At 35.0% G+C, this 14,846-nt stretch overlaps 1 protein-coding gene across 3 annotated transcripts in view; it reads right to left on the minus strand.

The window, feature by feature from the left end:
- LOC149779188 (acyl-CoA dehydrogenase family member 10-like) overlaps window positions 1–14,846 on the minus strand; it is an 89,801-nt gene that overhangs the window by 47,000 nt on the left and 27,955 nt on the right. For all 3 annotated transcript variants that reach the window (XM_089939759.1, XM_089939758.1, XM_089939760.1), the window contains exons 8-10: window positions 13,754–13,869; window positions 12,110–12,291; window positions 5,697–5,847 (exon numbers count right to left, since the gene is read on the minus strand). In XM_089939759.1, the coding sequence (XP_089795885.1) occupies window positions 5,697–5,847; window positions 12,110–12,291; window positions 13,754–13,869 (449 nt within the window). The remainder of the gene's footprint in view (window positions 1–5,696; window positions 5,848–12,109; window positions 12,292–13,753; window positions 13,870–14,846) is intronic.

The following is a 14,846-nucleotide window of genomic DNA, read 5'->3' on the forward strand; positions in this document are numbered from 1 at the left end:
ACAGTGTGAGTTTATGATATGTTACAAAGTGGATATCTGATGTATTACAATGTGTTTGATATGTTACAATGCTAGTGTCTGATATGTTACAAAGTGACTGTCTGAATGTTAGTGTTAGTGTCAGATGTGTTACAATGTAAGTGTGTGATAGGAACAATGTGTCTAATATGTTACTATGTGAGTATTTGAAGTATTACAATGTGACTGATATACTACAATGTGAGTGTCTGATGTGTTACATAGTGTCTGATATGTTACAATGTGTTTTAAGTGAAATGAAGTGATTCTTGATTTTTAACTTAGCTTTACCAATTTTTCAGTCATATCGCTACGATGTCTGCAGTGTGGTAGTTTATAGTGATGTCTACCACTGGGGCATCATGCCGCAGACATGTAGCATGATGTCCCACCCAGTCACATTATCCTGACACCAGGCCGACCAGTCCTAACACTAACCTATTGATGCTGAGCGCCAAGTGAGGCAGCTGTTATTACCATTTTTGTAAGTCTTTGGTAATGACTTGGCCAGGGATCAAACCCACGACCTCCCACATCTGAGGTGGACACTCTAACCACTAGGCCACCGGAGCAGTCTTACAATGTGTTTGATGTGTTACAATGCAAGTGTCTGGTATGTTACTATGCATGTGTCTGATATGTTACAATGTGAGTGTTTGATATGCTACAATGTGAGTATCAGATGTGTTGCAATGTGTCTTATATGTTACAATGTGACTGCCTCATATCTGATCATGTCAGTGTCTGATGTATTATAATGTGACTGTCTGAAAAGTTACAATGTGAGTGGGGGGCCCAGAGTGTCTGAGTGGTCTAAAGCATTATGTATCACTGCCATCTCACCTGCTTGGGTTTGAGTCTCTTCAGGATATGTAGTATTAATTAATTTGTTATTGTTCATGATTTTGTATCATTATGTTGCAGGTACTGCAAAATATAGATTACTGTCATTCATTATATATTTTAAAATGATATAATGAAATGGATCCGAATAATAAAAATGATTTTGTAATTATACCACTTTTTGGAGCTTCTTTTTTTCATGTAAGAAATATATGTCTTTACAACTGTTTTTAAACCTGCATTTCCATAATCTACATTTTCATCTTCTTCTGCTCCTTCACTTTCTATCTCTTTTCTTCCCCCTCATTCTCTTCATTAAAATGAACAGATCATACAGTGTCATGACTGTAGACACTTTAGTATTTTTATTAGTCACTGAGGAGGCACAATTGAGAAATGACTAAAAATGAACTCTAAGCAACAGAACATAGGCTTCAGGCATTGATGTTAAATTTGTATAATTAGTTTTCCACAACAATTATGAAAATTTTCATTGTCTGGTCTTACATGACTTGCTATTATTTGATAATCTGTGTTACCCACAAAGTGTCATATACCTGTTATACTCAGTGAAAAATAGCACACATTATTAGGCATAAGTCGTGATTAAATATAGTAATACAATTATTTAAGTAACAATTTTAACTCTCATAACAATCATAATAATGTAGAAAATCAGTAGGAAATCAGGGACTGAGAGCTGACTGTAAACTGAAGTCAAGTGAAAATTGAAATTTGAATATAGCATATGTTACTGAACAAGACTGCAACCATGCCATGGCTACAAAATCAATGTTTGAACATAAATAAAACAAAATAAGTGAAAAAATTCTTATAGGTAAACCAATAATCATTAAAAAAAATTGTTCAAAGATGTTATGTTCTGAAATCTGTTGGAAATGACCTCTCTGTGATTTTTCTACAGTAATACCTCAACAGTGTTGACTGTATCAATCAGTGCAAGTAATGCATTAACAAAAATAAATGTTATTTTTGTACATGTGTATGAATTTGACAAAATACACAGTTTGAAGTATTATTTGTATCAGGACTGATCCACTGAAACATATGTGGGACCCAGGGAAGGTACCTTTAAAGTTGGGTACTCAACAATGGATGCAATTTAGAATTTTCTTGTCATTTTAATATGAACTCTGTGAAACTGAACTACCCTGGCATATATTTGAAACAAATCTGCTTTCCCTGGGTACCATGTATGTTTAAATGGAACAGCCCTCAGCTAAATTTGTAAAATGACACTGTCCTACAATAATTGTGAAATTCTGAAACCTAATTTTATCAATGTAGTGATGCAGTTGTTGAAAATAAATCAATGCAAATTGAGAGTTTCTGCCTTGAAAACAATTTAATAACAAGAAATTCTATTTTTTTATGAGCAGATATAAGGAAATATTTCACTCATAAAGAGCAAATATTTTTTATTGCCACTTGTTGTTGAAAATAAATCAATGCAAATTGAGAGTTTCTGCCTTGAAAACAATTTAATAACAAGAAATTCTAATTTTTATGAGCAGATATAAGGAAATATTTCACTCATAAAGTGTAAATATTTTTTATTGCCACTTGTGACTTCTCAACTCATGGTAATAAAATGTTTCCACTTCTCTTGTCAAATATTTCTAATATCTACAAATAAAATGTATATATCTTCCATATACCATATATACATGCATATACGTTGGATCCAACACCAAATTACACAGACCAAGATCTGCCATCACATAATGTGCTGATAGATCTGGGTCTGTGCTGCTCATTAGGAGCAATCAGTAGAACCAACAACATAGACCCTGATCTGCCAATGCATAATGCAAAGACAAACCAGGGTGTAACAGACCTTTATCTGCCAATGCATAACGCAGACAAATCAGGGTGTACATTGTTTGCAGTTGGACCCTACTTAAAGAGAAGTATAAATGGCTTTTTTATTAACAGAGATATGCATTTTTAGGTTTCTTAATTTTGTTTATCGACTAAAGTTAATGTTTAACTTGTGAATGATTAACAAAGAAAGATGCCAATAAGAAAAGGTTTGAATCAAAATTTGCTTAATTAGCAAATACTTACACTAATCACCAATTACGAATAAAACATTCATTAGAAGAGTAAATTGTATTCATTGGACTTTATTTTTATAAGTACTCATGTACTATGTACTTTCTTTTGTTAAATAAATGTGCCCAAAACCATTTATGTTTAGTTTCTTTGTTTACATTAATTTGTTTACATTTATTTGGATACATTTATTTGAATACATGCACTCATATCCAGATCTTGAAGCTTTAATAAGGTTAGTTATATTCCCAATTAAATGTCTCAACTTATACACTGGAGTAAAATAACTATACCAGTCCTGTAATATTTTCAATACAAGGTATCAAGTTTTACATCAAAGTAAAATAACTGTACCAGCCTGGTAATATTCCCAATGAAATGCATCAAGTTATACACTATGGTAAAATAACTGTACCAATTTGGTTATATTCCCAATTAAATGTCTCAACTTATACACTGGAGTAAAAAACTATACCAGTCCTGTAATATTTTCAATACAAGGGACAGTGGAACCCCGCTATAACATGATAAATTGGGGTCCAAAAATTGGATTGTGTTAATATCAGGGTCGCGTTAATGCAGGGCTTTATATTATCTTTTTTTCTTTTTCAGAGAATAACTTATTGGCACATATATGTGTATTCATGTCTAATGTATATGATGAATAAGATATCAACACCGTTTACTATCATGCCGTTGTGGCATGCAGTTCATCTATAATGCATGTAATTCCATTGAAAGATTGCACAGATTTCCAATATTCGATAATTTTTTCCCCAGATAATTGTGCCTGAATTCAACGTCTAATATAAAGCATGAACAGAGTATCAACACTGTTTAATTGCCGTCTGATATCGTACCGTCGGGGCTTGCATTTAATTCATAATATATGTAAATCCACTGCAAAAATTGCATACATATTTAAACTATTCAATAATTCTGTCACACATCATTATGTGTCTGAATTCAATGGGAAAAATTCACAGCAAAATTGGGTTCAGAAAGACAAAGCATGTGAACGGTTCATTACGTTCCAGGGTTCTATGAATGGTGTCTGTACAAATTTCATACTGCTGAATTTTCTCATATGAGTTTACGTGTACATTTATCCATCACAAATTTCCGATAATTAGCGCTTGTATGCCTATTCATTTGAATGACTACAGCAAGAATAATTAACAATCAACACATGCTTTCAGCGTGCGTATGACTTTTACTTCAGATTTTGTGAATTTTGAAAGAAACATGTGAAAACTACTATACTATTTATTGCACAAAGTGCAGAGAATGACTTGTGCTTGAGAACTTGCTTTTCTGTAATGGTAAAATATTTTTATAAAATATAGGAAATTAATAACGAGTTCATAAACAAACACCATACCCATGTAAAAAGTGCAGAAGGCATGCAATGGTCATGAGTGTCTTTATAAATTTTTAAAGCTGAATGTATGTACAATTTCATACCCTTTCAATTTCCAGCTAATAAAGCAGACATTATTTACTGGTCAACTGATTGCATCTAATAACACCACCAAGCCCAGCAAACATGTTGCAAGCTTTTGATTTTTTAATGTTTATTAAATTATTAAATTGAGAGAATGTTACATCATCTGCTGCATGGTTGTGTATGCAGTTAAAGAAGAAACACATGTCGGCTATTGTTTGAGTAATGATTGTATACAGAATTAATTGAAGACAATCACAAAGACGACTTACTGGCTTTACTCATGGATCAGTAATAAGTAACATTTCTAATAATGTTTATTTTGGCATAACACTTCAAGAACCTGGTGATATTGTTAAATTTCAGAAGCTATGCCATGATAGTATTATATTAAAATTCATATGCAAACTCTTCCCCAAAATGATAATAAATGTTCTGCACACTATTTCTCATGCTTAAAAAAAATATTCTTTCCCGGTACAAGAAAAATACACATACATACATGTATTTAAAGTTTCAGGAACCATGCCACGATCACATTAAATTCGAATTCATGTGATCTCTTCCCCAGAGTGATAATACATTTTGTATACACTATTTCATGTACTTTGAACAAAAAATATTTTTTCATGTGCGAATAAAGATACAAAATTTTGGGAGCCATGCCACAGCCACGTTATATCCCAATTTGTGTTATAGCAGGGCGCATTATAGCAGGGTTGCACTGTATTAAATTTTACACCAAAGTAAAATAAATGTACCAGTCTGGTAATATTCCCAATAAAATGTATCAAGTTATACACTGGACTAAAATAATTGTACCAGTCTCATATCAATACAATGTATAAAGTTTTACATCAAAGGAAAATGACTGTACCAGTCTGGTAATATTCGCAATAAAGTATATAGGCTCATACACTTGTGTAAAATAACAATCCCAGATATATAACATTCCCAAAACACAACTGCATCAGGCCTGTCATATTCCAAATTAAAGTTATCAAATGATACGTCAGAGTAAAATAACTCCACTGGTCTTGAAATATTCAGAATAAAAGGTACCAAGTCATATGGCAGAGTAAAATAACTGTACCAGTCTTTAAGTATTCCAAATAAAAGGTAATCATGTCCTACTGCATAAAATAACTACCAGTCTTGTGATGTTCCCAATAAATAGGACCCTTTTGCCATGTAAGTATGATTTAATCATGAGAAAAAACAAATACAACTTTTGTGTAAATTGCAGTCAAAAATAAGAACAAAAGTGCCTGCAGGCCTACAAGAGTTGGCCTCCAGTAACAATCAAACTGGGTACCTATAGTCTCCATGCACAACAGCAACTTTTTCCTCCTGAGGAAAGTGTTTAGGGATCCAGTCCATCAGTCTTGTCATACTGGGAATCTCGTGTGTCTTGCTGGCCTCATACTGTATGGCCCATCTCTCAAAATTTCTCTTCACATAATCACCTAAAGAAATAAGGTAAGCATAATACATGAAACATTCATCAGCTGAGTTAGAAAACTTTACTTGTTTTCCAAATATGGTTGACTGTTTCACAAACATTCGATTTTATAATTAATTTACATCGTTGTCATCAACAAGATGAACTTTCTCATATGGATATTTGGTATTTGAAAATACTAAGCAAATATGAAGGAATAGTTACCTTTTGAAAATAACACAGTATCCAAGAGTAAAATATCTACATATTGGACAATGAATGGATTCACAAATAAATGTAGTTTATGATGGTAATATACTAAACACAGCAGTGTCATTGCACATGCATGTAGATCATGTTTGGCATGTCCATAACACAGCAGTCTCATCACAAATACAAGTAGTTCATGATGGACAGAGACAGCAGTCTCATCACAAATACAAGTAGATCATGATGGACATATCATTAACACAGCAGTCTCATCACAAATACAAGTAGTTCATGATGGACAGAGACAGCAGTCTCATCACAAGTACAAGTAGTTCATGATGGACATATCCTTAACACAGCAGTCTCATCACAAATACAAGTAGATCATGATGGACATATCATTAACACAGCAGTCTCATCACAAATACAAGTAGTTCATGATGGACAGAGACAGAAGTCTCATCACAAATACAAGTAGATCATGATGGACATATCATTAACACAGCAGTCTCATCACAAATACAAGTAGTTCATGATGGACAGAGACAGCAGTCTCATCACAAATACATGTACCATATTTGCTGGCATATAAGACAATACTTTTTGACCAGAAAATCTTAGCTTCGTCTTATACTCCAAATTAACTTTATACGGATTATGTCATCTGAATCGCTTTATCGTATTCTTCGTATAAAAAAAAATAATGTGTAAAAAATATTTCATTTCAGGGAAGGGATCGTGTATGAAAATATGTAGGATCACACATTGAGTATTTTAAACGATTACATGATTGTTAGTATTAAAAATTACTGTACATCAGATTTAATTGCGCTGAAACAGCATCCACCAGTAATATACATTGTTTGTAATACAGGTTGTTTAAATTTGATTACATATATGTGTGTTAGAATTTACAAGTCAGCAGATGAATAACCATGACAAAGACATATTTCATCACAATTTTCTTCTTGCACCTAATGATCAAATAAAACTTATGCTCCATTGATAGACAGATAGACAGACATATAGAGAGATGCCTTCATGATTGTATATCTGTACTGTATTGTTCACTTACCTGATGACTGATCTTACTCATGTACAAGTGCAGTTCCATATTCCATTATCAATTAATGCAACTAGGTAAGCAATTCCTTCCAGTTTTTGGCCAATGTGGGTATGTGAGAAAGCTTGCCGGTAGCTTCTCATGGGTCAGTGGTTCTTTCTGGAGTTTTCCCTGTGTACTTCCTCCACCATTTATACTGGCCTCCATGTATAGCCTATCTTGTGCTGAAAAATGGCGGCAAACCCTACAACAACAACAACAACAACAATAACCTTCCTGTTTTTGTTGTCACTTCCATTATACAAGCATCACATGACTTCACAGTGGTATTTACATTCTAATTAAATATGCTACAGCTGCATTGAGTCATTCCAAGCTAACATCTGTTTTAGGTGAAGATTTAGCAGACCAGATCAGATTAGCATGGCTACCAACAGGGAAATGATGAGGCTACCCATGGGTATTATGAATACTGTACCATATAATGAAAGAAAATGCTGGTTTGTTACTCATTTAAATTTCTCAGCCAGTGACATCTTCTAAACTTGCTGATGGAACTGAGAGCAATTTAAAGTAACAGCTAGCATGAGCAAAGATAAAAAAACGATTGCCGACAAAAGTACATGAAGAGTACATGTAAAGAAAAGTATAGACAGCATGAGAAATGGTCATTCTTGGGATTAAACAAAATGGAGACAATATGGATACAACTATAATTGTGAATTTTCAAACCTTGAAGGAGCATGGTATTTATTTTCATACTTTACGTTTACTGTTACATTTATTAATGTTTTAAATTTGCTGGTTTGACTTATACTCCAAATCGACTTATAGGCCAGCAAATTCAGTAGCTCATGAAGGGCATATCCTAACTACAGCAGTCTCATCACAGATGCATGTAGCTCATGAAGGGCATGTCCTAACTACAGCAGTTTCATCACCCATGCATGTAGCTCATGAAGGGCATGTTCTAAATACAGCAGTCTCATCACACATGCATGTAGCTCATGAAGGGCATGTCCTAACTACAGCAGTCTCATCACACATGCATGTAGCTCATGAAGGGCATGTCTTAACTACAGCAGTCTCATCACCCATGCATGTAGCTCATGAAGGACATGTCCTAACTACAGCAGTCTCATCACACATGCATATAGCTCATGAAGGGCATGTCCTAACTACAGCAGTCTCATCACACATGCATGTAGCTCATGAAGGGCATGTCCTAACTACATCAGTCTCATCACACATGCATGTAGCTCATGAAGGGCATGTCCTAACTACAGCAGTCTCATCACACATGCATGTAGCTCATTAAGGGCATGTCCTAACTACAGCAGTCTCATCACACATGCATGTAGCTCATTAAGGGCATGTCCTAACTACAGCAGTCTCATCACACATGCATGTAGCTCATGAAGGGCATGTCCTAACTACATTAGTCTCATCACACATGCATGTAGCTCATGAAAGGCATGTCCTAACTACAGCAGTCTCATCACACATGCATGTAGCTCATGATAGGCATGTCCTAACTACAGCAGTCTCATCACACATGCATGTAGCTCATGAAGGGCATGTCCTAACTACAGCAGTCTCATCACCCATGCATGTAGCTCATGAAGGGCATGTCCTAACTACAGCAGTCTCATCACACATGCATGTAGCTCATGAAGGGCATGTCCTAACTACAGCAAGCTCATCACACATGCATGTAGCTCATGAAGGGCATGTTCTAACTACAGCAGTCTCATCACACATGCATGTAGCTCATGAAGGGCATGTCCTAACTACAGCAGTCTCATCACCCATGCATGTAGCTCATGAAGGGCATGTCCTAACTACAGCAGTCTCATCACACATGCATGTAGCTCATGAAGGGCATGTCCTAACTACAGCAAGCTCATCACACATGCATGTAGCTCATGAAGGGCATGTCCTAACTACAGCAAGCTCATCACACATGCATGTAGCTCATGAAGGGCATGTCCTAACTACAGCAAGCTCATCACACATGCATGTAGCTCATGAAGGGCATGTCCTAACTACAGCAGTCTCATCACACATGCATGTAGCTCATGAAGGGCATGTCCTTGATACAAAAGTTTCATTTAAAAAAATGCCTGTATTTTATAACAAACATGTCCTTAATATACCAGTCCTATCTCATATTTTGTGCAGGTTTATCTGCACCTACCTTTTCATCAAAACCTCCAACTGCATGCATACTGACATCTTTATTCGATGACATGTTGTGCAAAAAGAAACTTTCCTGGCACAATGTCTTCTGGTCACTTAGGAAAATGCAACAAGCCATATGATTCCATTGTATTTATTTGAGTTAGGTGCTGACTTCCTGCGATAAATTTTGCTTTGTTTTTATTGAAGATTTTAGTCTGCATCCTTTGATGAAGGGTACATGTGTTGTTGAAGTCACAATTAAAGAACAGATCTGGAGGACGATACAGATGATTAATTGTTATTATGGCAGCAATATAAAATAAATGTTGAACATTGATTGGGACAGAATTTTTAAACATTTGCTTAATATTAATATAGAATGATCAGTGCTTACAATGTTAATCAAGTTTCTTTGAAGTTTCAGCAACAACACAAAATTTCTGTGTAATTTAAAAACAAAATAGCCATCATCTGATAGAATGTAGTCAGTCTTGTTCCTGTCTTCAAAGTTGGTCAACTGTAGCTAGTCTGATAGCACGATTCAGTGGTCCAACAGCATACAGTACTTGTTCCGGTCTTCAAAGTTGGCCAATTGTAGCTAGTCTGATACCATGACTCGAACAGTGGTCCAACAGCATACAGTACTTGCTCCTGCCTTCAAAGTTGGCCAATTGTAGCTATCTGATAGCATGACTTAGTGGTCCAACAGCATACAGTACTTGTTCCTGCCTTCAAAGTTGGCCAATTGTAGATAGTCCGATAGCATTACTTAGTGGTCCAACAGCATAGAGTACTTGTTCCTGCCTTCAAAGTTGGCCAATTGTAGCTAGTCTGATAGCATTACTTAGTGGTCCAACAGCATACAGTACTTGTTCCTGCCTTCAAAGCTGGCCAACTGTAGCTAGTCTGATAGCATGACTCGAACAGTGGTCCAACAGCATACAGTATCTGTTCCTGCCTTCAAAGCTAGCCAATCGTAGCTAGTCTGATGGCACAATTCAGTGGTTCAACAGCATACAGTACTCAGGCCAGATGTCAGCATAAAAGGATTATGACATAACAATGCACTGTTAAGATAGTTTTTCAATATGAACAAAGGATTTGTTTATGAAATAATAGATTGCAGTGCATTTTATATCCATGTTTGTGACTTCCATTTATGGTGCATTTCAATTTCTCCACTCCAAACCTAAGACTGTAGAGACAAGTTTAAACAGCTAACAATGTTGTTGCAAAAAACCAATCACCAGATGGTATATTTAGTCATCATTAAGAAAAGAAAATTACAATTTGCAACACTGGTGAAGCCCAGTGTGATCCGTAAATAAACTTTTTTTACACATTATTTTTCATACTTTTATCAAGGATTTTTTTATATTCATGTACAAGAAAACTAAATGCATATGTAGCTATGACATGATCATTTTATATTTGAATAAATATACAACCTCTGCCTCAAGTGCAACCTCTCCCTCAAAATGAGAAAAGAAAAAATATTGTTCTCACTTATGAGGAAAATACATGCTTATGAAATTTCGGGAGCCACACCTGTTTTATCTGAATTTGTGTTAAATAATGGATTGTGTTATATCAGGGTCACACTATACTGCTACTATTCTTACTACAATGATATCAAAAACCCACCTCTCACTACAATAATATCAATAACTCATCTCTTACTACAACAACATCAATAACCCACCTCTGACTGCAATGATATCAATAACTCATCTCTTACTACAACAACATTAATAACCCATCTCTGACTACAATGATATCAATAACTCATCTCTTACTACAACAACATCAATAACCCACCTCTGACTACAATGATATCAATAACTCATCTCTTATTACAACAACATCAATAACCTACCTCTGACTACAATGATATCAATAACTCATCTCTTACTACAACAACATCAATAACCCACCTCTGATTACAATGATATCAATAACTCATCTCTTACTACAACACCATTAATAACCCACCTCTCACTACAATAATATCAATAACTCATCTCTTACTACAACAACATCAATAACCCACTTCTGACTGCAATGATATCAATAACTCATCTCTTACTACAACAACATTAATAACCCACCTCTGACTACAATGATATCAATAACTCATCTCTTACTACAACAACATCAATAACCCACCTCTGATTACAATGATATCAATAACTCATCTCTTACTACAACAACATCAATAACCTACCTCTGACTACAATGATATCAATAACTCATCTCTTACTACAACAACATCAATAACCCACCACTGACTACAATGATATCAATAACTCATCTCTTACTACAACAACATCAATAACCCACCTCTGACTACAATGATATCAATAACTCATCTCTTACTACAACAACATCAATAACCCACCTCTGATTACAATGATATCAATAACTCATCTCTTACTACAACAACATCAATAACCTACCTCTGACTACAATGATATCAATAACTCATCTCTTACTACAACAACATCAATAACCCACCACTGACTACAATGATATCAATAACTCATCTCTTACTACAACAACATCAATAACCCACCTCTGACTACAATGATATCAATAACTCATCTCTTACTACAACAACATCAATAACCCATCTCTGATTACAATGATATCAATAACTCATCTCTTACTACAACAACATCAATAACCTACCTCTGACTACAATGATATCAATAACTCATCTCTTACTACAACAGCATCAATAACCCACCTCTGACTACAATGATATCAATAACTCATCTCTTACTACAACAACATCAATAACCTACCTCTCACTACAATGATATTAATAACCCACCTTTCTTGCCATAATTATCCAGTTGAGCTTGATGTATGTTAACAGAGTGAATCTGGCAAAGGACTCTGATTAGATCCATGTAAATTCTGTGACGCCCTGGTGGTAAAACATCTGGAAGAAAGCCATCCTTGAAGACTCGGCCAGGTAGATACTCCATAATGTAAAATGGGGTTCCTAGCAAACTAAAGGAATTAAAAAATTCAAAATCACATCATTCAATACAAAAACAATTAACATAACATATTTAGCATTAATTCATTCCACAGCCTCTTCAATTCAGTAGTGACAGCCAAAATATAATACAGCACCCACCAACCCCAAAAAGTCTAAAAAAGAGAATTTACAATAATCTGTTAAGAATTTTCAATAATTATAATGTAAACTCAGAATAAATGACTCAGAATACATGAATTCACACCATCACTTTGTAAATATTATATAAAAACTTTGAGAATAATGAATTATGTACTATTATGCTCAACATTAAAATTCCAGCACAACATCAATCTTGTTTTCTAAGCCACACATCCTTGACTTTTCAGAATTTTTAAAACTCTTTTTACAGAAGTGAAGATAGAAGGTTATGTGTCATGGACAATGCAGTAAAACCTGTCTTGACAGACCACAACTTTGGTCGAGAAATGGTCCTTCAAGACAGGCAATCTTCTAAAAGAGGTCATTATATTACATAATACTGTATATTGTCACTGTAAATCCATTTTTTTATGGGGCTCCAATGTGGGGTACTAATTATTGTGGCACTAACCATAAATTAATAAAACTGACAAACAGGAATACATATCTGGAAATGTCCATGAATTTAAGCACCAACAAATGGGTCATTCTTTGGCAAAATCAAAAACAAATATAACCACAGAAAAAAAAACCCACAGTGATTGATTTGTGCTTTGAAGACCTTGTCCAAAATGACAGGTGGTCACTCAAAACAGTGGTCTTTCAAGTCAGGCTTTCTGTACTGTATCATAATTCTTACATTATAAGTCCATTTCCCATCTTTACACCAAGTAGGCAAGTTCTGAGTTAGTAAACCATATCTGATAATAACCTTCCCTGCCTCCTTCCTGACTTTAACAAACATAATTACAAGGTAAACCCCTGAGCTTATTAAGGGTGAAATGGTTTGGTTTGGTTTGATGGTTTTAACAACACTTTTTTAACACATTACAGTGAAACCTATTTTAAAAGACCACTGCTCTGTGAGACCACTTGTCTTGAGAGACCAATTCTCAATACACACATTTATTGATTATATTGTACTGTGATCTGTGTTCAGACACCGCCTGTCTTGATAGATCATACTATTTTGGCAGAAGAGGCAGTCTTTCAAGACAGGTTCTACTAAATGCCTCTTTCAAGGATTCAACAAGGTGACTGAACCTGAGTTGAGAAGGCAGGTATCCAACCAACAGTAATTACAAATCAAGTCCCACACTCTATTAATTCATCTACAGTGACTCCCTAAAATATAAAATAAATACTATGTATTATAAAATATGAGGTTCTTGAATAGAGTAGTCATAACTGAAACGCTGAGCAAAGTATTTGCTTCCCAAAGGTTTCCTACCTTATGAAGTGTTCCTTTATATTTGGGGCTGTACAATATTTCATCCATAAAGTCTTTACCTTGGATCGTCACAAAGGTTATACATTCTTGGGACTGGCACACCAAACTGGCCCACAGCCTTCATTATGCGGTATTCCCTCTCCACTGCATGGGCTGATGGTAACAGTCTTCCTGGCTAAAGAATTCATGTAATTCAATTCGTGGATTTGTTGTGATCCTCTAGGGACATAACATATACCACATTTCAAGTATTAATGAGCCCCAATGTAAATTTAATTTTTAAAAAAATAATTCAAAATCATACAAAATCATATTTCACAAATCACTGCTGAACAGTCTTCATCTTACTGGTGAACAGTTTCCACTAAATGATGGATCTAGACTGCAAACCCCTTTCACAATCACCCCCCAAAAAAAATACCCAGCAAGTATTATAATTGCCATGGATTCTGTGCAAAATTGATATACAAAGTTTCTTTTGTCTGGTGTGCTAATTGTGAATGGAAGGTTTCTTTAATTTGGTGTGCAATTTGTGAATGTAAGGTCTCTTTTGTTTGGTGTGCTATTTGTGAGTGTAAGGTCTCTTTGTTTGGTGTGCTATTTGTGAATGTAAGGTCTCTTTTCTTTGGTGTGCATTTGTGAATGTAAGGTTTCTTTTGATTGGTGTGCTATTGGTAAATATAAGGTCTCTTTTCATTGGTGTGCTTTTTCTGAAGGTAAGGTCTCCTTTCATCGGTGTTCTACTGGTGAATGTAAGGTCTCTTTTCATTGGACCATGCTATTTGTGAATGTAAGGTCTCTTTACATTGGTGTGCTATATGTGAATGTAAGGTCTCTTTTCATTGGTATGCTAATTGTGAATGTCTCTTTTCACTGGTGTGCTATTTGTGAATGTAAGGTCTCTTTTCACTGGTTTGCTATTTGTGAATGTGAATGTAAGGTCTCTTTTCACTGGTGTGCTATTTGTGAATGTAAGGTCTCTTTTCACTGGTGTGCTATTTGTGAATGTAAGGTCTCTTTTCATTGGAGACAGATTAGCATAAGTGTGATGAGTATTTATTTCCAAATCCAATGTTTATTGTGTGCATAACGTATACTTTAAAATATTGGAAATAAATATAATTTATACCCAAGATACTTTGCAGAAAATTA

This window comes from Sinohyriopsis cumingii, chromosome 17 (assembly GCF_028554795.1).
Source record: "Sinohyriopsis cumingii isolate HCF-2022 chromosome 17, ASM2855479v2, whole genome shotgun sequence".
NCBI lineage: Eukaryota > Metazoa > Mollusca > Bivalvia > Unionida > Unionidae > Sinohyriopsis > Sinohyriopsis cumingii.